Genomic DNA, 24,485 nt, shown 5'->3' on the forward strand with positions numbered 1-24,485 from the left:
ATAGCAACTCACAGTGACCCTATAGGACAGAACTGCCCCATAGGGTTTCCAAGGCTGTAATCTTTATGGAAGCAGACTGCCACATCTTTCTCCCATGGAGTGACTGGCGGACTCGAACTGCCAACCTTTTGGTTAGCAGCCGGGCACTTAACCACTACACCACCAGGGCTCCTTAGATTTCTGCTCAGGACTACACAATAGGAGCTTATGAAGTATCTGTATTGCTGATCCAAGAAGAAGATGAAATGCAATTCTTTGGTTAGATTTTATAAGTTCCCTCTTGAATTTTTTCTATACCTCTCCTCCTCCCCCTTGTGGAGAAACACTTTTGTTCTATGTCACAAAAGATTATTTATTTTTGCAGTTTTAATTCTCTCCCCATGAGCCTTACAATAATATAAAATAAAATAATATGAAAATCAACTCACAGTAACTATAGTTCCCTTTGCTAGGTGAATAACTATAACTTAATTTTTTAAATATAATCACTAATTTATGTGGAGTTCACCAACTCTCAGAGTTAAAAAAAGACCCTCAAGTTCTTCTTCTTACCCAGTATTAGACTATACAAGTTCAAAAGAGCAAGCCAAACTAAGTCTAAAATGCATGATTGCGGGAAGAAAAATGAGCAGACCAAAGTTATATTCTCAATACTATATGATATTAGGATCACTCAGTCAACAAATATTTGACCAGAAGGAGCCCTGGTGGCACAGTGGTTAAGCGCTTGGCTGCTAACGAAAAGGTCGGCAGTTCAAACCCACCAGTCGCTCCTCAGGAGAAAGACGTGGCAGTCTGGGACAGTTCTACTCTGTCCTACAGGGTTGCTATGAGACGGAATCTACTTGAGGGCAGTGGGTTTGGTTTGGTTTTATTATGTACCAGACACTATTTTAGGTGCTTGGAGTATATCACTAAAGAACAAAGATCCTAGCTTTCATTTTGGAGAGGGTAAGAGTAGGCAGAATTTGAAAAAGGCAGACAATAAACAATCGACATAATGAAGAAAATTATATAGTGCAAATTATATAGTAGGAAGATGATAAGCACTATAGAGAAAGAAAAAAATTGTAGATCAGGGTCAGGAATTGAGGTTATGTGTGTGGGAGGGAGTTACAATTTTAAATGGAGTGGTCAGGATAGGCCTCAATTGGAAGTGCAAAGGCTTGAAATGTGGAGGGAAATAGCCACTGGGAATTGCACAATATCTTAACAAGCAACTTTGCCTTGTGCTGACTTGGTTTCCCCAATTTTAGAAATGAAATACTGGTTCTCTTCAAATAAGGATGTGATTTACACTGAGAGAGTGACTATGACTTCAAGGAACATTTTAGTCTCCTGAATAATGGAGGGAGGGCCAAGGAGAATGGTACTGCATCAGGAAAAGGATCTCCCTAAAGAAAATCGTTTCCAGGCACTATTTGCCTGTGTGGAAACAGAGTGAACAGTTTCCAAATTCCACTGGGACTTAAGAGCAATGAACATAAAATCTTACAAATTGTGTGCGCACACATTTATTCATGGTGTTACTGCATCATCTATTGTTCTGAATTCTTTCTGAATTTCCTTCTATACATTTGTCCAAGCTGATGCCATCTGTTTTAGATCATGGGACCCCATGAAGAACTAGTTGACTTAACTTTTTTTAAAATGTCCGCATGGAATACATCACTAAAGAACATAGGTTGATGTGTAACAAATACCACTTGATTAAAATTAGGAGTATTAGGAGTATCTGGTTTTTCTTATAATGTAAATCTTTTTTTTTTTTTAACCCAAAGAATTCAAAACATTTAACAAAACGTTCCATACATCTTCAAAGCACCTTTGGGAAGGAGAGGAGAGGTACTGTGAGATCAGCAAGATGCACAAAGCAAGGGTTTCAGAATTAAACTGCCTGGGTTCCAGGACTCAGCTTATCATGTATCAGCTGTGCAGCTTTGGGTAAATTGCTTAACGTCTCCAAACCTGTTACTTCAGCTGGGGAATCTCGAAAAATAATACCTCTCTCCAAGGTTTTTGTGAAAATGAGCTAATGGATGCAGAAGTACTTGGCACAATGCCTGACCCATAAAAGGCATTAAATAAATGTTAGTTTTCTCTTCTCCCAGATCTCCTCCACTCCCCACCTCCCAACAGACACACACACACACACACACACACACACACACACACACACCCCCACCTCTTTGTCTGTGCGTAAACGTTTTGATTTAAATTACAGGCGGAACGTCAGAGGCAGCCGAGATCTCCTCACTCTGTCCCACTAACCCTGGCAGCCTCTCGACTTCGGAATCCCTGGTTATTTCCTCTCTCAAGGAGGAGACACTATTCTGGTTTGACAGATACTTTCCTGGACACACTCTCAGAATTCCCTAAGGTTCTTAACGTGGCTAATGGATAACAATGCAGAGACGTTGGGAGTGAATAATCACTTTCTCCTAGCTAAAAACTTCCTTCCTTTATTGACTTCTCTAACTTCCGGTCAGGATCTTGCTGCCAAATCAACCACTTGTCCTAGGCAACTATTAAAAGTAATTTTCTTAAAACTAAAAAACTCATTTAGCCTCCAACAATAAATCACACTAACCTCAATTATTAGCCACTTAGACTATTAGACAATCAGGATATTAGGCTATTAGAATATTTGCAAAATGAAATTGTTTACATTTCTATTTCCTCCTTTAACCCTTAAAATGCAAACAAAGGAGTGAAGAAAGATATCTCTTAATTATTCTTTCCACAAGATAATGTGGATGATAGTAACATTAAGTTAAACATTTATTTAGTATCTAGAATGACAGCACGATCTATGCTTTACTGAAAGAGAAGCTGAAAATACAATTAAATTGTTTGTTCTTGTGCCTTGTCATTAACTAATATTAAGCTTTCATTTCTATTATGGGACACTATCTTGTATAGCTGTATTCCAAGCACCTAGCAGAGTGCCTAGAACATAGAAAGCAGTCAATAAATTTTTACTGAATGGAATGAATAAATTACCATTTGATTTTAAACCAAGGACCTACCTGTGATCTTTAATTCTCCAAAGATAAAGCATACAATCCCACTATATGTGAACTACATCCAAGACACAAGAAACTAAGATTCGCTCTGAAAAACTGCAGCTAGAACAACTTATTTTTGAGGCAATTCTGCTTACTTAGCACATTATTCTCCCCTACAGTTTTCCTTCTTTTGTTTTTGTACTAAGGATATTTGTATAAAAACAGGATCTTTGTTGCTTAGTAATTCATCTGCTCCAGCTGCTTATGTTCTGTTCCCAATCAAAATTCTCGGCTTCCAGCCTCCTCATCATTTTTATATGGAGTTAAGTGAATTGGCCAGGGTTGCTCCTTTCTCCAGCTCTACTGGAACACGGGGACCCAAGCTTCCATACATTGTTCCTCTGTTTCCTTCTATCTTGGGTTGTATGTGTGCTGTAGGGGACTTACATCAGTCAAGAGTGTCGCAAATACTTGCATCATGGATAGTCATTCATAATCTATCAGAGTTCATCAAAAAATGCTGATTGACTAATAGAACCCGCCTCTCCCTCTTTCAAACTTCTCCAGTTTCAAGTTGGGGTAGGGTTACCCCAAAGTCAGTGAGGGAACAGTGGGAGAAGGTTCTGAAGGCCAATAGTCCAGAGACAATCATGAAAAGGTAGGTGGGTGCATTTAGGTGGATAGGAAAATAATCTATTACTCCATCAGGGGCAAAAGCATACAGGAAAGCTGATCACCTAGGCATTATCATCAATTCAGTTTAAAATACTTTATAAATCACACGTACAAACTTTTTCTATGTCTAACTCTCATTGTGTTATTTCCCATTCCAGAAGTTTGTCTGTCCCTTTCCCAGAGTTGTCTCTCCTATTTCTCACTGTTTCTCCAAAAAGGACAATAAACAATTTCCTAGCCACTCATCATCATAAATCCTGACATGTTAAATTACCCCCTGCTCAGTTTATGAACCACAGTGAGTCCATAAAACTCCACCCTCAACAGCAACCCACCCCACACAAAATTCTCACTTCCCCTTTTCCCTCCTGGGAAGGATACATCCTAATGGAGCAATTTGGTCACACCCACCACCCTCCTCCTGTGTGGTTGTATGCCCCCCCACACACACACAACAGGCACTCAGGGGGCTCCTTACCTGGAAGGCAGCTGCACTCAAAAGTGAAGTCTCCAGTTTGCCGGCAGGTGCCTCCGTTGACACAGGGGGAGGGGGCACAGGGCACATAGGGGCTGTCACAGTGCTGTCCTGTGAAGCCCTGGGGACACTGGCACTGATAGGAACCTGGCAGGTTGAGGCAGGTGCCACTGTGCTGGCAGCGACCAGGAATGTCACACTCATTGATGTCAGTCTCACACTTCTGCCCGGTGAAGCCTGCGAGGCATTCACAGGAGAATTGGTTGGCCACAGTGGTACAGGAACTTCCATTAGCACAGGGATGAGACAGGCAGGCATCAGTCCACTGGCACAGCTTACCTAAGGAAGGAGAACAGAACTCAGCACTGCTCATAGAAATAGAAGCCAGGCCCATCCTCACACCCCACATTTCCTACCCAAGAGGTGACATCAGGGAGCTCTTACATGCAGTATCCCTGAGCTCTTAAATGTAACAGGAAATCCAAACCAGAGCTTCCTCGAGATCAGCTGACACAGGGCACTCTCCAGCAAGTCTCCAAGGCCCTCAGCTAAGACACAAAGACTCAATGGAGCACATGGAGGGGACTGTAGGATTAGTCATACAAAGCCCAGTTCCGCAGGGTTCCGTCATTCCATGCAGCAAATAAGGGTCTGCATCGATCTACTCCCTCCCTTCTTGACTTCGCTTGAGCTGTTCCTCCTGTTTTGAATACCATCTTCCTTTTGTTCACCTAGTAAACTCTCACTTATCTTGACAACTCTATTCAAAAGTCACCACCTCTGTAAAGTCATCCTTCATGTCCCCTCGCTTCCCCAAATCACTCACTTACACACACACACTCACACATGCACACACACACACGTACACATGTACATATACGCACAGGCATTCACCCACGCATACGCACATGCGCACACAGGTACAGGCACACACATACACGCGCACCCCAAGTTGCTGTTCCCTTCTATTACACCACCTGCCACACTGGCTATGGCTGGATCCCTGTAGTAGCTCTGAAATCATATAGGTTCAATAAATCAAATGTACTGGTATTTTCAACAATATGCAATTACTAATTAGACAACTTCAATGATAGAAACAAGTCAATACTACATCTATTTCCTTTAAACCCAACTTGTACACACACACACATATATATTCATACTCTTGCTATAAATATCGTTTGATATGTTTGAAGAGGATGAAGAATCTCTGGCTCCTTGTATATTAAAAGAAATAGAGGCTGTCATGAGAATAAAGCTCTATAAAGGTAACCCTTGTGCACTGTCTCAGATATGAGTGTACTGTAGAAGTAGGAAGACTGGCGTGTTGGATCCTAAGTAATAACTCCAAGGGAAGTAAAGTACACTCTCTGAGGTGGAAAAAATACTCCCTTGGTGCTAGTAAATTTGATATTCGTGTGGCTTTTTGTTTCCATTAGCCTAAGCATTTTTTTTTTAAACTAAAGAGGTAAGAACCCTCTGAATTTGTTTATTCTCCAGTTAGTTGTCTAAGAAAACATTCAAATCTTTGACCCCATATAAAAGCAAATGAGAGCTATGATAGATTTCTAAAAAGGGAAAGAAGGGAAACATGAGCACACAGAAGTGCTCTCTACCTATCCAGGAATGCTGAATCAAAGGAGAAAAGCAAAATTAAAAATCTGGACACAGCACATATATCTCAAAGTACTAAGCAAAGAGAAAATGAAGGAACTGTACATTTTCATTCTACTTCTTCCCTCATTCCACTGACAGTTATTTACCTACAGAGGAGAAGACATAGAAATGCTTACTCTGGCAACCTTGTGTAGGAGGAAACAGAAAGGTCCCTGAACTGGGTTTCCTGTATATGTCACATATAGGCATTAACTTGCTCGTCAGTTTCTTCATCTATGAGTAGGGATAAGCTAAGAAGGTCTTGATAGGCGAGGTATAGGGATATCATAAAAACCAAAAGGATAAATGTAGTGATTCCTAAAGTGATAGACAAGAGTGGCAGATGTGTCAAGATGATCAGAACCCTGCTGAACACCATGAAGAGATCTTTGTAATGGCAAAGAAAGGAGTTTTGATTTGGTGAGCATTTCAGAGTGACATTTTAATTATGAAGAAGGCATTACTGCCATTTCCACCAGTCAGGATTTAAATGTTTTAAATAGGTATGCCCTCTCCGCTGTTATCTTACCTTGTGGTAGCAAAAAACTCAAAACTGACAATCAGGAAGAAATTATTCTCTTAACTACCATATCTCTTCCATGACTCACAAATGCTGTCACAGGCAGGATGGAGATAATAGATCATTCTAACTACCTTCTATCCCTACCAACACCTTTGGAGGAAGAATTAGAACAAATATTCCAAACTGATACAGTCTAGTTTTCTTAGTATGTTTTTCATTTTTTGCTTATTAGATGTATAGAACTGTTAGTTTAGTGCTTTAAGTGGGGGACACATGGAGAATGTTTCTCTTTTTCTCATCTAATTTAATAAACATTTATGGTCTACTGGGAATAAAGCTCAGACCCACCTTTAAAGAATTCCTAATCTAATCAGGTAAGAGACATAAAAAATTAATTACAATAAAATGTGATACATAAAATAACAAAATAATAGACACTAACTGCCTAAAGGAATCATGAAAGCGTTACTAAGATAGAGTCTCAAATGACATTGGGCAATCAACAACTGGAGAAAAGGTCGTTCCAGGCAATGGATTCTTCTCAAAGGAATGCAAGCGCATGGAGGCAATAGGAAGTATGGCATTTTCAGGAACCAAGGAGAACTGTGGTGTGACTAGAGCTAGACGCTTGTGGGGAGGTGAGGCTACAAAAAGATGTACGGCCTAGACTGTGAAAAGCCATGGAAGCCACGTAAAAAAGTAAAAAACAAACAAACAAAAAAAAAACTTTAAAAGTCATTGGGCATTGACAGCAGGTGAGTTTGTGAGAAGATTTGCATTTCTAATTAAAGATGTGACAATGTGACAGATGAACTAGATGGCGAGAGAGTAAAGGCAAGGAGACTAGTTAGGAAACTACTGCAGGAATTCAGGTAAGAGATGGAATGGCTCTAAACTAGACTAGGGTGTTTATGGAGAAGAATAGACAGGTGAGAGGTAATTCAGTGGCTGGGTGGGTGACTGAGATTAAGTGGGATGAGGACAAGGGAAAGGAAGTTTCTAGTTTGGGGCAATTGGGGGTGTATTTATATTGACATGTTGAGTTTGAGGTACCTATGGAATTTCCAAGGGGAATGTGCAATGGATAGTTAGAAACATAAGCCTGAATGTCAGGGTTGGGGTGGAGCTAAGGGATGACTATGGGAACCATCAGCAACTACTGATGATGACAGCTGAAGCAACTGTGGAAAGTGAGATTCTACAGAGGGAGCTATAATATGGCTGAAAAGAGGGCTCCAAACAGAATTCCAGGGAACACAAACATTTAAGGGATGATATATGGATGAAGACAAGGTAATGTAGAAGCAGCACGAGCAATCAGAGTTCAGAAAACTAGAAAATCCAATATCCTGAATGCCAAAGGAGAGAAGATTTCAAGAAAGGAGAAGTCAATGGCATCAAAAGGTTTTCTTTTGGTGACAGTGTATTTCTTTTAGTGAAATAATTCTGACCCCAATCCTAACATATACACTTTGTGCAGTTAAATATTTCTGAGTAATCCCTTTTTTCTTTCTTCAACTCTGCTCCTTAAAACCCTCAAAAGGAAGCTGAGCATAATTATCTGGGAAATTCCAGTTCCTTAACATGTTAAAAGGGAACCACAGCTGGAGGACCCTTAAGAGCCAGACACCAAGATCTAAAAGATGCCAAGGAAAGACAGTTGCTGAGAGTAGGAAAAGTATGGGCCTGAGTTCCATTGGTTACCTGTAAAACCAACTTGGCAGGTGCACTCATAGGTATCCCAGCTGAGCATGTGGCAGGTGCCTCCGTTCAGGCAGGGGCGAGACATGAAGCACGGGTGGGAGGTGGAGTACTGGCAGTCCTCGCCTGTGAACCCTGGGGCACATCGGCATGTGGCTTTCCCCAACATGGCCTGGGCCACACAGGTCCCACCATTCTGGCAGCGATTCTTCTCACAGGGGTCTCGATGTTGACAATACTCTCCCAAGAAGCCCTCTGGACATCTGTATAGAAAAGAGTGGAGTCCATGAAAACATCTGACTTCTTTTATGTCTAAAAACTTACAGTAAGACAATGCAGCCCATTCATGGGAACACTAGACTGTGAATCAAGAGATCTGAAGGCACAACCTATACAGCTGCCTAACTTTAAGAGAGGACGATGTGCTTAGAGAACTTAACCACATACTCCCATGTCTTTTTGCACTTTGGCAGGTGACAGAATACCAGGTGAGTGATGCAGCATGGTCTGGCATGGCTGATCATCACGATCCTGATTCAAGGCAAAATACAACCTTTCCATGTAGGTACAGGCTGGTACGGTGCAACAGCAACTTTTTGTAGAGCATTGTTTGTATTTGTCTGCTTAAATTCATTAACTTTCTCATTTTGACTAAGCCACTCAATAGAATTAAGACATTCACATGATAATACGTGGACTTGCCCTGATATTCCCTCAAACTTGAAGTATATAAGATACGACTGAGTTTTCCCTCAAATATTGGGAAATAGTAAGTTCTTCTTTCTCTTGTTTGCAATGAAACATCAATTGGCCTATATCTAGCTTACTGGGTTATGTTCAAGTGGTTGAGACTGAGCTAGAGAAAGGGGAAGGAGGTACAAGAATAGGGAAGAGTTCAAAGGGGCATTTTGAAATCTGTCAACATATAAGTAGCAGGCAGCTTTTCTAACCAAACAAAAAGGCACAAAACATAATTAAAATAACATAAAATATCTAAAAACAAAAAAGGCAGCTGCCATCAAGTCGATTCCAATGCATGCCAACCCCACGTGTGTCAGAGTAAAACTGTGCTTCATAGGGTCTTCCATGGCTGATTTTTTGGAAGGAGATTGCCAGGCCTTTCTTCTGAGGCACCTCTGTGAGGACTTGAACCTCCAACCTTCTGGTTAGCAGCCGAGTGTGTTAACCATTTGCACCACCACTCAGGGACTCCTAAAATATCTAAGATGCCACATAAACACCCAAGTGAAGGAGGAAAAACAATTCAAGAATAACATTCAATAATGTTTTCCACATTCTACACAGGGCTTCAAGGAATCTTTTTATATGCCATACCCTGAGTCATAAGATACAAAACAAAATACTTATGACAATTTTCTCCAAACAGTGTCAAAAAAGCATGGGAAATCGCCATTTTCGTAATGAAAATGTTATTCAAATGGAATCTCTAAGACACACTATAAATTTTGCCATTTGGCTGTCTGTCCCAGATATTTGGTTCAATCTATTTCTCCATTCAAACTTTTTTAGAGAGTAGAAAACTAAATCTACAAGGCTGTTCCATCATTACCTCAAAGACAACACACTTAAACCAAACTCTCTATCCTCTCCCTCAAAACCAGCTCGTGTCATGTCTTCCTGTGCCCAGTCACTAGTATCCTGATTCTCCTAATCACCCAGACTTGGAGTACTGGGGTCATGTTTGACTACTGCCTGTCTTTGCCAATCATAGCTAAGACCTTTCATTAACTGTTAACTGGCAAAGTGAGGTCTTCAGGGGTCACTGTTATTGAGAAAAGAAGGAGGGCCAGATATTAGCGAACAAAGACAGAACATGCCCAAAGGAATTATACAGTGGGTAAAATGGCTGGAGGATGGAACATAGCTGGTAAATAGCTACAGTGGTAGTGATGTAACTGGCCACAGTTTCCTCACCCCCCTCCCAGAGCTGTACAAGGTAAGTGTGGCAGGACCAGAGGCAACTAGGGCTCTGAGCACCTTAGTGAGGAGAGGTTAGAGATCAAGAGGCAGCAAGGAGAGTGCACAGCACTGAAAACCAGGACTGGCTGAAGTTGACAGTGAAGAGTCTGGACTTCAGGAGGTCAGAGGCCTTGTTCCGAGTCCTGGGGCTGTGATCTCGGACAAGCTACTTGGACTGCCAATTCTCTCACATTCTAGATAGTTAATAAGGCTACCTACATCACGGGGTTGTCGTAGGAATTAAACAAAATCAATTATGTGAAAAACCTTAAAAATATTGAAAAGTATTACAAATGAAGAATTTTCTCTCTTCTCTTTGTTCTTACTGAGGAAAATACGATGCTTTTTTCAAGAACAATCACAGCTTGATTTGATAATAGTTGTTTTTCTTTAAAATAGCAAAAACTTCCAAGGAAGATGGAAGCACAGCCAAAATTAACCATAAGCTATATTATTAAAAGCATTTGCAGCTTATTCAAGAAATCTGTTATGGATGATATTAAAAACTGCAACACAATTCTCATTCACAGTGACAGTACTCTGGGCATTAGGCCTGGCAGATGACTCTTGATTATCCCATATGGGAATTATCCACCTTGCAAATAATGGCAAACTCTTAATCCTGGGTGGGCTTTGCCTGGCTTGGCTCCTGGACCATGATTCCACCCCTCAACACACACTATTATCATGTGGCATCTGCTAAGAGAATACAAACTCATTTTAATATGAGCATCATAAACACAGAATGGAAATATAAAGTTCCCAGGATTTGGGAGCCAAACGTAAGTATTCCTGAAATATCTGCTACTGGAGTTTATCTACATTGTTGTTCCCTACCAAGTATGGAAAAGTAAGTTTCAACAACATATGTTTAAGGAACCAATAAAAACAGGGATTGGCAAACTACAGCCTGTGGGCCTAATCTGGCCCACTGCCTCTTTTTGTATGGCCCATGAGCTAAGAATAGTTTTTACATTTTTAAACGGTTGGGGGGAAAAAATAAAAGGATGGACACTATTTTATGACATTTGAAAATTATGTAAAATTCAAATTTCAGTGTCCATAAATAAAGTCTTACTGGAACACAGCCATGCCTAGGCATTTATGTATTGTCTACGGATGCTTTCGCACTATAACAAGAGGTGAATATGGCAATGAAACTATATAACCCACAAAAATATTCACTAGCCCTTTACAGAAAAAAAATTTGCCAAAGAGAATATATGAAATTTAATTCTATAAATATAAGTCAATTTATTTATTAATAATGATGTTAATGATGAAGAATGTTATCATACAAGCTTCCACGAAGAATATGAAGCTCATAATATTCATTTATTCAACAAACATTTATTAAGTGCCTATTACGTACCAGTACATTTTGGTACTAGGAAAATCCCTACCTTCATGGAGTTTGAATTTTAGTAGGGGAAGACAAAAAACAAAATTAATAAATAAAAAATATAGTATGTTGAACAGAGTTAAGTGCTATGAAGAAAAATAAGACAGGAAACAGGGACAGGAAAGGGTGGGGCTAGGGACAGTGGGGAGTATTAAAGAAAAGTATTTCAATTTTAAATTGGAAAATCAGGGAAGGTCTCGCTGAGAAGGTGACATCTGAGCTAAGACCTGAATGAGGACTAGTCATGCAGGTATCTGGGGAAAGAGTGTTCAAGGTAGAAGGAACAGCAAAGGCAAAACCCCTAAAACAGGGGGCAGTCCTGGCATGTCTAAGGAATAGCAAGGAGACCTCTGTGGCTATACCAAAGGCGCTAAGAAAAAGAGAAGCAAGAAATAGATGAAAGTTGTAACCGGGAGCCAGATCATGTGGGGTCATGAGGCCACTGTAAGCATTTAGGATTTTACTCAAGTGAGATACTACTTTGATATGATGTACAACTGATTTCCTCTCCTAAAACCCATGTACAGAACTGCATCTTATCTTTAACGAAACTAGACCCATTATTGGTATAATAAAGAGTTGATTTCTTATTTAAAATGTTCTAGACAGCTAAAGACATCAGCCTATAGACTTGGGAGACATCCATGTCAATTGGCACAACATAGTTCATAAAGACAATGTTCTGCATCCTACTCTGGTGAGCAGTGTCTGGGGTCTTAAAAGCTTCCAAGTGGCCATCTAAGATACAATGATTGGTTTCTTCCCATCCAGAGGAAAGGAGAGTGAAGAAAACCAAAGACTCAAGGAAATAATCAGTCCGAAGGACCAATGGACCACATTAACCACAACCTGTATGACCCAAAGACCAGAAGAACTAGAAGATGCCCGGCTATCACTACCTATTGCTCTGGCTGGGATCGCAACAGAGGGTCCTGGACAGAGTGGGAGAAAAATGTAGAACAAAAAAATCAAATTTACAAAAAAGACCAGACTTACTAGTCTGACACAGACTGGAGGGATCGCCAAGACTATGGCCCTAAGACACCCTTCTGACCTGGAACTGAAGCCATTCCTAGAGACCACCTTCCAGCCAAATAATAGACAGGCCCATAAAATAAACCGTAACACCCAAGAAACAATGTGTTCCTTAGAGTAATCAATTATACAAGATCGAAAGGACAACATTTGCCCAAAAGCAAAGATGAGAAGGCAGGAAGGGGTAGAAAATCCAGAGGAAAGTAAACAGGGAACCCAGGGCAGAAATGGAGAGAGTGCTGACACATTGTGGGGAATGAAACCAATGTCATGGAACACTTTATGTACAAACTATTGAATGGGAAACTAATTTGTTCTGTAAACTTTCACCTAAAGCACACACACACAAAAAAGACATCAGTCTATTTCTTTACTTTTACCTTAAAGCATGAACAAGTCTCCCTTTAAGTCTCATTTCCCTTTCCTAATTCTTTTTTCACGACCAAGTATCTAAAATTATAGCCTAATTTCACAGGTATTTTCTCTTTCTTTTCCATCTATTTCTTACTTGTCCCTTTGCAACGAAACTTTCATTGTAATTACTGCCCAGATACTACATTCTAAGAGCAATAGCTTCCTCTTTGCCAAGTTCAGTGGTCTCATCAGAGATTTCATCATAAGGAAATTCTTTCTTCTGAAGGAGCTATTTCAGACCATTTCATCCATCATTTTAATCTTTTCCCCTTGCCTTTTATTTTATGGCTCTTTCTGCCACAAAGTTTGGTAAATTCTTAGTCTAGATTGCTGATTCTTCTCTGTCTTCCTCCTCTTCAACTGGCAACCCTAAAGTTTAACCCCGGCTGCACTGCTCTTTCCTCTCATCTCTATTTTTGTTTTTGTTCATGTGGTTTTAAACAACTACTTTTATGCAACTGACTCCAAACTACACCTCTCTAAGTCCCATAGGGTCAGTTTTCTAAAAGCCATCTATCTACCCTAATATGTCCTGCAACACTTGAAACTAAACATTTGAAACATGGGATCATTTCCCCATGAAATCTTAATTCCTCCATTGTTCTAAGACTCCCACTCACAATCTCAAACCACTTTTGGTTAATTCCCTTAAACTACATATAAATTATTACCATGTTCTGACAAGTCTTGTCAATTGAATCCCTACAACACTTATCTGTCATTTCTACAGTTTCCTTTTTGATACAAATTCTGATCATCTTAAAAGCCTTCAGGCCAGACACCTTGTTGCTGGCCTTTCACCTCCATTCATTCTCGGGATAACAGAACCTTGGGACTCAAGGCCACTAAGGTAATTTCTACCCAATGAAAAAATACTTTTTCTAAAATATCCCTGTAAGATGATCACCAACCTCTGCTTGAATATAAGCATGTAGCATGGTGCCTGGCAAATAGTAAGAACTTAATAAAATGCTTGAAGTTATTACTGTTCCTACTATTAAGAGTACAGACTCTAGAGCCAGACCACATGGATCTGAACCCCAGCTCTACCATCTACCAGCTGTGCAATCTTGGGCAAGTTACTAAACCTTCCTGTTGTAAAACAGATTTAATAATAGTGCCTACCTCATAGGGTTTTATGTGAGTAAAATAATTGTAAAGTATAGCACATAATAAACACTATGTGTTTGTTAAGTAAAATAAAATTACTGGCTCACTATTTCAAAACAGAACAGTCTTCAGTGTGGGTGGATCCCATTTTTAGAAAGCTCTGTCTTTCTTAATCCTTAACATTCTGCCACTCCTCCTAGGTATGCACCCAAGAAAACTGAAAACAACCACACAAAAACCTGTACATGAACTTTCAAAAAAGCATTATTCATAATAGCTAAAAAGTAGCAACCCAAATGTTCATCAATTGATGAAAGAGTAAATAAAATGTAGTATATCCATACAATGGGATATTATTTTGCCATAAAAAGGAGTGAAGTACTGATACATGCTACAACATGGATGAATCTTGCAAGCATTATGCTAAATGAAAGAAGTCAGACCAAAAGGCCACATATTGTATGATTCCATTTATATGAAAAGTCCAGAATAGGCAAATTTATAAAGATAGAAGGTAGATTGGTGGTCTCCAAGGGCGGGGTGGCAGTGGGGGTATGAAAATGCTCTGAAATTAGATAGTGATGATGGTTGTACAACTCTGTGAACATGCCAAAAACCACTGAATTGTATAATTTAAATGCATCAACTTTATGGTATATGAGATATATCAATAAAAAAATAGCAAAAACAAAAATACTCTGCCTACAATTCCATCCACTCACTATAGAACAATCCTCTAGAACACTATCCACTATCCTCTGGAACAATAAAGAATAAGCTTACTACCTTTCTTACATATAGCCTTCAAGTATTTAAAGAAAGTTCCGTTCATCCTTTGTCTTCTTTTTTCCAGGATGCAATGCTTCGGACTACTCATCAGTATGTAATTATTTTCAGACTTCCTCACCATTTTAGTGACTCTTCTATAGTTAACAACAGTAATAATAATCTTAACAACCAACATTATTGAATCACCTACTGTGTATCATGCGTTTGCTAAGCACCTTACACAGCTACTCACTAAAGCCCTATACAGTCATGTGCCACTTAACATCAACAATACGTTCTGTGAAATAGGACATTACGTGATTTGGACGTTGTGTGAACATATTATATACAGGCAGTCCCCGGGTTATGACAACCCCAGTAAAACCTATTATATTAAAACCAGGGCTTCAAATCCTTTAGTTCTGCATTTCTAACAAGTTCCCAGGCGATGCTAATCCTGCTGGTTAAGGACCAATTCTGAGAACCACTAGTGTATCAGTGGTTCTCAAAATTTATTATGCATAAGAATCACCTGGGGATCTTGTTAAAATGTAGATTCTGATTCAGTATATCTGGGGTGGAAATGCAAATTCGCAGCAGGAGTTCAAACTTGAACGAACCAGTCCCAAACCCTGATTAAAACCTTATAGGAACCCACTTCCAGTTGCTGCTGCTGCTGGAGCTGCTAGTGGAGGCTGGAGAAACAAGCAGCTGTGGGAGTAGAGCAAAAGGAAGCAAGTGAGGAGTGAGCAGAGCACATCCAGCCCTGCCCGATGTTCCACCCACCTCAGGAGCAGGAGCAGCCCGGGCCCTCCCAGCCACCGCCCACCTGCCCACCAGACGAAGCCTAAGAGCCCACACCCAGAGCCAAGTCCTCATCTGCTGGCAGCAGCCACCAGCCCAGCCAGAGCCACACCATCCCCGCCTGCACCGTGCGCATCAGCGCTGCAAGAGTCTGGGTTTGGGGTATTTAAAACCATTAGGGTGAAATAACAATAAACAACTAGAGAGCTACTTTCCCTTTAAAAAAAAAAAAAAAAAAAAACCTTATGGGACCACAGACTTACATGTGGTCAGACATTAATGCGGTGCATGACTGTACTTCATTATGATCTCCACTTGATATAAGAACCTGAAACTTAGATTAAGATTTCACAGCTAGGAGATGACAGAGGCAGGATTCAAACCTAGGTCTGCCTCCAGAGCCTGTGTGCTTCAGCACTTGGCTATCCTGCCTCCCTCTAGTGGGTGATTCCAGTCATTAAAATCCTCTTTAAAATGCGGACCCCAAATGGAAAAGAACACAACACATGTGTTCTTACCAGTAGCATAGAGCTGGACCATCCCCTCCTCTGATCGGGACACTAAATTTCTAGTATTGTGACATAAAACTGTATTCACTTTTTTACTTAGCAGTATTTTCACAAATGTTTCAGAAATATGCTACCGAATACATGATCAACTAAAAAGCCCAGATTTTTTTTCCACGTGAGCTACTTTAATGCTGTATTTTTGTCATCCTATACTTGTGCAACATATTTTGAACCCAATTATTAGACCTGTAATATGTCCCTTTTAAATTCATCTTGCTTAATCTTTATCCCAAGATTCCCTGATTTAGATAATTTTTACACTTTGTTCACACAATCACATAATTTCAGCACTGCACTATACCTCAGAAGTCAGCCTGACCAAACTCCGTATGGCACTGGTAAGGAACCCAAGCTAACTGACCTGCACCAAGCTGTGTCATCTGTGAGTCTAGCAATTTCCCCCAGTTTTGCATCAACTACAGCTGTATGCCTGTCTTCACCTAGATCTTTCATCAAAATACAAAATAGCACTTAACTGAAAGCATGCTACTAAGTCTTGCCCCAACACTGGCATCAATTCAGTCAGCCCTATCATCCTAACTGCACCAGCATCCTATCCACACCTGTCCATAAAGATAGCCTGGGAATTCCTTACTGAAACTAAGCATACTACTTAAAGAACAATCCTTTTCAAGCATAATTCTGATCATGTCACTCCTCTGCTCAGAAAATAGCATTGATGTCCAGCCCTTCAAATCCACTTCTACTATCTACCCTTCAAATCCACTACTATTTAACCATCTTACCCCCAGTAATCCCGGACTCAAACACTGCAGATTATCTCCACAATCTTATCTATTGTCCCCTATGTATAATCTCCTTTCTAATTTCCAGTGACAAATGCCATGCTCTCTCATCTGATATGTCTCCAATTTATATTCCCTTGTTCCATTCTTCCTTCAAAGATTTGCTCAAAATCTATGTTTTCCACTAAGAGCCTCCTCCAAACCATCCCACTCATTTCTGATGCCTCCAACAGCAGATGGGGTACGATGTTAAATGCACTACATTGTTTCTCCAGTATGGCTCTTCTTATTTAAGCCATTGTTATGTCTTCTCTGTACCTCTCTCAAATGCTCATTGAGATATTTTTTGTGGGGAGGGGCATGTCTTGAGTTCCTGGTGCAGGTTCCTTGAATACCATGAACACCTAAATACAACTAAGCAATTAATCCTAAAGCAGGTTAAATTTCATACGATGGATAAAGTCAGTCTCTCAATCCAAATCCCCTTCAAAAATCCTCTTTCAACTCCACACTGTGACCTGCCTGGTAGAATGCAGCCAAATCAACCCTGAGAGTCATCCTGACGTACAGGATTATCACTCCCTCCCCAGGAAGCCAAGCAGAATTACGGACATGCAAGGAAAGAGGGAATAATGGGTAAGTAAGACAGTGGGAAATAAAGGATCCCTGTTTCCTACAGCAAGAGAGCTTCAATTTTGCAAATCCTTGTTCAGCTCTAATATAAGGACACTATACACCCTTGGGGAAACCCTGGTGGTGTAGTGGTTAAGAGCTATGTCTGCTAACAAAAGGTCAGCAGTTCAAATCCACCAGGTGCTCCTTGGAAATTCTATGGGGTAGTTCTACTCCGTCCCATAGGGCTGCTATGAGCTGGAATCGACTCGGCAGCTACGGGTTTGGCTTTTTGGGTTTTTTATATACCTTTCTGAGGTCCTTGGATGGCACAAACAGTTTGTTCTCAGCTACTAACCAAAGGATTGCTGGTTTGAATCCACCCCGTGGCACCACGGAAGACAAGCCTGGCAATCTGTCTGTGAAGATTACAGCCAAGAAAACATTGCGGAGTGCAGTTCTGCTCTGAAGCACATGGGCTCCCGGTGAGTCAGAAGTGACTTGACGGTAACAAGATATACCCTTTTAGTCTGGGTGGGAAGTAAATTACAGATGAAAATAAGAGCTCAAATAGCTCTCTTCCTAACACGGCTCAAGTTGAGTTTGCTTAGAGGCTGGAAACAGGAATAGATAAATATCCAAATTCCTTCACATGTCTATTATTCTATTAAGTGACCCCAGTAACTTAATAATTTGGGGAAGCTATTTTGGAATATAGTATTTGGAATATTAATAATATTAATATTATTCCAAATATTAACAATAGTCCAAATCATAAAGCATGTGGGATCACTTTAGAAAACAGCCTATATCTTGAACAAAAGGTGTAGATGAAAAGCTTTCTAAAAAATTACCAAATAAATTTAACAGCTGTCTTTCATTCCCAATCCCATATAAAGTGCTTCGCTTCTGGAAGAAATTTATCAATTACTTTAGTCACTCTTCAGTGACTTCCTTCTTTAACTTGGGAACTCTGAAAGAAGTTCACAAATGAGGCTGTGAATACAGGGAAATTTTTTTCTTTTAAGTTTTTGAGGAAAAATTTTTCCCAATAAAATAATTCCATGAACTATCTGAATACTTACCAGGCCCATACAGATATATTCATGACTTTTTCTGAGGAAAAAAAAAAAAGAATCTACTATTTCTGACACGAAGAGGCCCACTCTTCCATTGTTACTGTTCAAACACACATGGGGAATGGCGTGAAGAGGAGGGAGGGAGGGAAGAAAAGAGAGAGGAAAAACAAAGGATTTCTCCTAATGGAACTAGAAAATATTCCATTTGAAAGGATACTCATACAGTCCCCCCTCAATAAAACAGATGAAAACCAGACCCCAACCCTCACATGTCACCAGCAGCCTGGGTTAGTTTACATGTAGCCACTCTACAGATTTCAACGAAGCTGAGCTTTGAATAGCAATTCCAATCTATCTGGCAGTGGCTGCAGTTCAGGATCAGTTTCCCTAGTAATACAGGCCAGAAAAATTCCTTCTTTTAAGTTTCCTAAGTGAATAGCCACTCGTCTAGAGAAAAGCTTAAAACACTGTAGCAGCTTGCGTCAGCTCCAAGATGACTGAAGCCTGAACAGGAAATAAGCCCCTTTTCCAAATAAAAGCCACTGTTCCTTCTCCTTGTTTTTTTTCCACTGAATGTTCTGTATTAGCAGGGTGAGCCCAAATTGCATCCAGGGCTTTGCTGTAGTTCGGCCTTTAGCTTTTTTTAGCAAGGATCTGGCTATTAAAAAAAAAAAAAAAAAAACAACAAAGCGAAACTCCACCACATACAAGAAGAAGAAAAAGAGGCGTGCTTCACAAAACAGCTATTTCAAAATCATGATTTTTAAAAAGCTATACAGAATGTGGAATGGAGGGGAAAAAAATGTCTCATGTGGGTTGCTTCGGCCCTGCAGCTGCTCCTCATTAAAGCTCCTCTTTACTCCCTCTGGGCTAGTTTCCAGCAGAAAATTCTTTAAACAGAACTCTGCTTTCAACCCACTTTCTTCTTGCTCTGGGCCTCTTGGCCCCCCAGTCCGCAGTGGCAGCTTGCCTTAGCTGAGCTCTAGAGGGGGGCTGTCGTTAAGGTAAACGAGGTAAGGGCAGGAGAAAAAAACTCACAAAACCCAGAAACCAAATTAAGCATTGGTCAGTAACAAAGGTCTGTAGTTTGAAAAGGCCCCAAATCAGTCTGCTCTTTCCTGTGACCATGATGGCCAGCTCAGTTTCCTGGGCTATACCCTCCACCCCCAATTCCCCTTGTTAAAGTAGATAAAAATAATTGCTAACAGCCAAAGCTAGCTGTAACCGGTGAAAGTTCCTATATCACAATCAATTCCCAAGGCTCTGGCTACAAAGTTTTAGATGCCCCAAAGCCTACAGAATCAAGTCTAAACCCTCAGGCTGTCACTCAAATGGCCCAACCTACTAGTCTAACCTCATTGTCCCCCTCTGCCCAACACATCCAGTTTGATGTCTCATTAGATCTTCAACTTTCATTCCGTAACCCTGTATAAAGGTAACTTACTGCGTTATCGTAATTACTATGTTAAAAAAAAAAAAAAAAGCACATGAAAATTTCTAGTTAACTTCCTGGTAAAGGGGGGAAGAAAAGGGAAGCAGTTCTGTCATGTTAACTTCTTCTTGCCATCTCCACTCCCACTCTCGCCTCCCCTCCCCCAAAATAGAAAGACAAAGAAAAAAAGGAAACACTATAGCTTACTCAAAAAGAAGGAAAGGAAAAAGAACTAAAAAAGCATTAGTGTGTAAAGTTAGAGCCCAGAACTGAGCTGTTTGTGGTGAAATACACTTTCCAGGGTCTTGCTGGTTTGATGTAAGGGAAACAAAGACAAGGATATAATCAGTCAGTCTCTCTCCATCTCTCTCTCTGTCTTTGAGACACGCACACACATTTTACCACAATAAACAAAGACTACCAAATACTGCAGGACAGCCCATTTTTCTACTATGTAAATACAGCTTCCTGAACAGAACATTTCTGCCTTTCTTGCAGAAGTATTTCAGAAAATGTTAATCTTGGTTCTCACATTAGGCTGAATGCTTGCAAATTAAAAGTTTCCCACAGGAAAACAACTTTACGAGGAATTGTGAGGCTGGGAACACTTGGTTTGCATGTGTTCAGGTCCCCCCGCCCCTTGCAAATTAAGCAATAAACTCACACTGATTTTAATAAACCCAAACCAAAAGGAAGCTGAAGTTGTACAGGTTTTAAAGCTATTAATTCACAGCATCACTCATCTTCATTGGAGACTCTGAAATCGGTAACCACTGCAATGGGAAACCATGCCGTATTTACGCAAGAACTTTGCAAACACCCTTATCTTCCAGTTTATAGTCTGGGCTCATTTATCAGAACTCAGAAGCTGAGCTGAGTGCCTAGTCTCTTCAATCGTCACTTGAAAGATTGGGCATGGGCACACAAATAGTGTTGAAAGACCTGTGTTGCTGCTAAAACAGAAGGTGGTCTTTCCTCTGTCTTCTAGCACACAACCTCTGCCTTACCATATTTCACTGCACTGGACCCTTAGAAAATGCCTACTTGTGTTTAAAACATGGAAAACATTCTAAACATATGAGTTTATAAAAAGCACCCTTCACAATAATAGGGTAGTAGCTAGTTCATGGCAAAAACGAATGATGTAAGCCAGTTGTTCCCAAGCTATGGGCTGCAGAGTTATTGCGAAGGGTCCACTGTGCTTATAAAGCACTCTCTAACAGTTCAAATCCACCAGCTGCTCTTTGGAAATCCTACGGGACAGTTCTACTCTGTCCTACAGGGTCGCTACGAGTCAGAATCGACTCGACGGCACACAACAACAGACTACTAAAGGAGCCGTGGTGGCGCAGTGGTTAAGAGCTACAGCTGCTAACCAAGAGTTCGGCAGTTTGAATCCACCTGCCACTCCTTAGAAACCCCATGTGGCAGTTCTACTCTGTCCTATAGGGTTGCTATGAGTCGGAATTGACTCAAGCGCAACGGGTTTGGTTTGGTTTTTAGTTTAGACTACTAAATAATGTCTAGTCCATATATAAACATATGTTGATGCAATGCTGTTATGATTATTAAAATATAAAGTTATTAAAAATGGTTACTAAATTCTTAGTATATTTTGGCTTTATGCATTGTATTCAAACAACAGACTAGGAAGAGACTTCATCTCAAGATCTTCTCCCCTTTATGCACTACTCTCTCTCTCTAGACCCAGCTCAGCTCTCAGAACATGCTACAGTGCACTTCTCACCTTCAGACCTTTGCGCATGCTGTCCATGCAGCCTAAAACACCGCTCCCCATCCTCTTCTCCTAGCTAAGCCCTAAAATACATTCAAGCCTCAGCTTATATGTTATTTCCTCTGACAAACAGCCCTGATACCCCCACTGTATGTTCCCATAATACTGATATACCATATCACTCATGATCCCTTATTATAATTGCCTACCCCAGTAGACTAAGAATTGTTCCACACCATACTCCCAGTGCCTAACACAGTAGGTGGCATATAGAAAGCATTCAAATATTACTTGTCAGTGCTTATATTGTTAACAGAAGCCAAAGGGCAAAATGCAAGGGTCTGTGGAATCTTTATACCTTAAAAAGACTCTTTAATTACATTTGAAGTTTGGGAACTACTAGGTTGAGCTATTTACCCAAAGGATTATCAAAACTATTTAAGATTCCTAATATATAGAGCACTTCTTAACCCTTACCCCCAAAACATTCAAAGTGGGCCTTTCCCATAAGGAGTAGATTATTTTTTTAATCACATTTTCCCCCCACCCCCCAAAATATGAAGTTAACCAACACACAGTCTTCATTCTCTCTTGTTCCTTTATTAATCTTTGATAAAACATTGGCTAAATGAGCCACCAGGACCTAGGAGCCCTGAATGATCGAACAGCCTACAAAGTGGCCTTAGCAGCATAGTATCTGGCATTCATAAATGCTCATAAATATTGGTTGAATTGAACAGAAAAGTTTCCTACAAGTGGTGCAGTTTATTAGTATACATTCAAACTTACGTATCTTGAAAATAAAGTGTTCCTCTGTTTTGGAAATTCCTTCCCCTGTGCCTGATCTGCTCTGTGAAATCAAAGTCTCTCCACAGGGACAAAGTGAAAATGCTATAAAGCTAAATAATGGTCTAATGAGAAAGTTTCGCTGACATACATCTAAACAATATAGAGATTATTTCTTTTTAAAATATATGCTTCGCTGCTATTCTTTTATGTACTCTTGCATTCTTACAACAACACAACCCACAAACCCTCTTCATATGGATGATGCTAGTGTATGTGTGGAGTCTTTAGGCAGTACAAATGGTTAATGTGCTTGGTTACTGTATTTTTACACAATTAATGCGTACCTTCTACGCTTGTTTGCCAACCACTCCCTCTCCCCACGAGGTATTTTCATAAATGCCACTATGCCAAATCTTTTTTTTTTTTACATGTTGCCACGGGTCAGAGTTGATTCCATGGCAACTGGTTTTTAGTGTATGTGTAAGAGGCTGAGCCTACTGGTGCCTAGGCACACTCTATCACCGGTTACACTACTGGATTTTATTTGTTTCCCCCAGACTGTTAGCTTTTGAGACAAACACAATTACTAAAATCATCACCATTATAATAGCCACATGTCATGGATTGAATTGTGTCCCCCAAAAATATGTCAACTTGACTAGGTCATGATTCCCAGTATTGTATATGATTGTGTAATCTGATGTGATTTCCTTATGTGTTGTAAACTCTATCACTATGATGAGGTTATACTGATGACATCTACAAGATTAGTGTCTTAATCCAATCTTCTTTTGAGATACAAAAGAGAGAAGCAAGCAGAGACACATGGGAACCTCATACCACCAAGAAAGCAGTGCCAGGAGCAGAGCACGTCCTTTGGACCTGAGGTTCCTGCACTGAGATGCTCCCAGACCAGGGAAGACTGATGCATCACAAGGACCTTTCTCCAGATCAGACAAGAGAGAAAAAGGCTTCTCCTGGAGCTGATGCCCTGAATTTGGACTTGTAGGCTACTGGACTGTGAGAGATTAAACTTCTCTTTGCTAAATCCATCCACTTGTGGTATGTCTGTTAGAGCAGCACTAGATGACTAAGACACCACTCACAGAACTTTTCCACACAAAGGATAACTTTATGACAATTCATAACATTTACTACTTTTGTGGCAAGAAAAGAATAATTTTTGTCAAAGAAAAAAACGTTAAGAGTAATACTGCTCGTTAATTTAACAGTATCTCAGCCTTGGTCCTGAACTCCAGTACAGATCATCTCAACCAGAAAAGTGGCATCAATTCAAAACTGATACAGGTAAATTCAGATATAATTATTTCTCCTAACTTCAGCAATGTTCGCTCCAAGAATTTCTTTTGCATATTTAAAAAAAAAATGATCACAAAGAATGGTTTTTCAAGACTATACACCCTGCCCAGGGAGGACATGATGACACTCTAAGGTAGGGGTCAGCACACTACTGCCCTCTGACCAAATCCAGCCCAGGAGCTAAAACCCCCTTTTACATTTTAAATGGGTATGTAAGTACCTACATACCAAAGCAAAAAACCAAACTGGCTATGTCGAGTTGATTCTGATTCATAGCAACCCTAAAGGACAGAGTAGAACTGTCCCATAGGATTTCCAAGGAGCAGCTGGTAGACTCAAACCGCCCACCTTTTGGTTAGCAGCCAAGCTCTTAACTACTGCACCACCAGGGCTTGCTTAAAACATTCACTATCGTTACAAAAATCAGTTGGATTCCTTTATACCAACAAAAAGAACCTCGAAGAGGAAATCACCAAATCAATACCATTTACAATAGCCCCCAAGAAGATAAAATACTTAGGAATAAATCTAACCAGAGATGTAAAAGACCTATACAACGAAAACTACAAGACACTACTGAAAGAAACCAAAAGAAACCTGCAAAAGTGGAAAAAGATACCTTGCTCATGGATAGTAGACTCAACACTGT

At 40.2% G+C, this 24,485-nt stretch overlaps 1 protein-coding gene across 2 annotated transcripts in view; it reads right to left on the bottom strand.

Annotated features, from left to right (window-relative positions):
- NOTCH2 (notch receptor 2) overlaps nucleotides 1–24,485 on the bottom strand; it is a 210,935-nt gene that overhangs the window by 85,729 nt on the left and 100,721 nt on the right. For both annotated transcript variants that reach the window (XM_004380333.2, XM_023734857.1), the window contains exons 3-4: nucleotides 8,045–8,304; nucleotides 4,162–4,497 (exon numbers count right to left, since the gene is read on the bottom strand). In XM_004380333.2, coding sequence (XP_004380390.1) covers nucleotides 4,162–4,497; nucleotides 8,045–8,210 — 502 coding nt within the window. In that variant the 5' untranslated portion in view covers nucleotides 8,211–8,304. The remainder of the gene's footprint in view (nucleotides 1–4,161; nucleotides 4,498–8,044; nucleotides 8,305–24,485) is intronic.

Source organism: Trichechus manatus, unplaced genomic scaffold, assembly GCF_000243295.1.
Source record: "Trichechus manatus latirostris isolate Lorelei unplaced genomic scaffold, TriManLat1.0 scaffold00073, whole genome shotgun sequence".
In the NCBI taxonomy this organism is placed as follows: domain Eukaryota; kingdom Metazoa; phylum Chordata; class Mammalia; order Sirenia; family Trichechidae; genus Trichechus; species Trichechus manatus.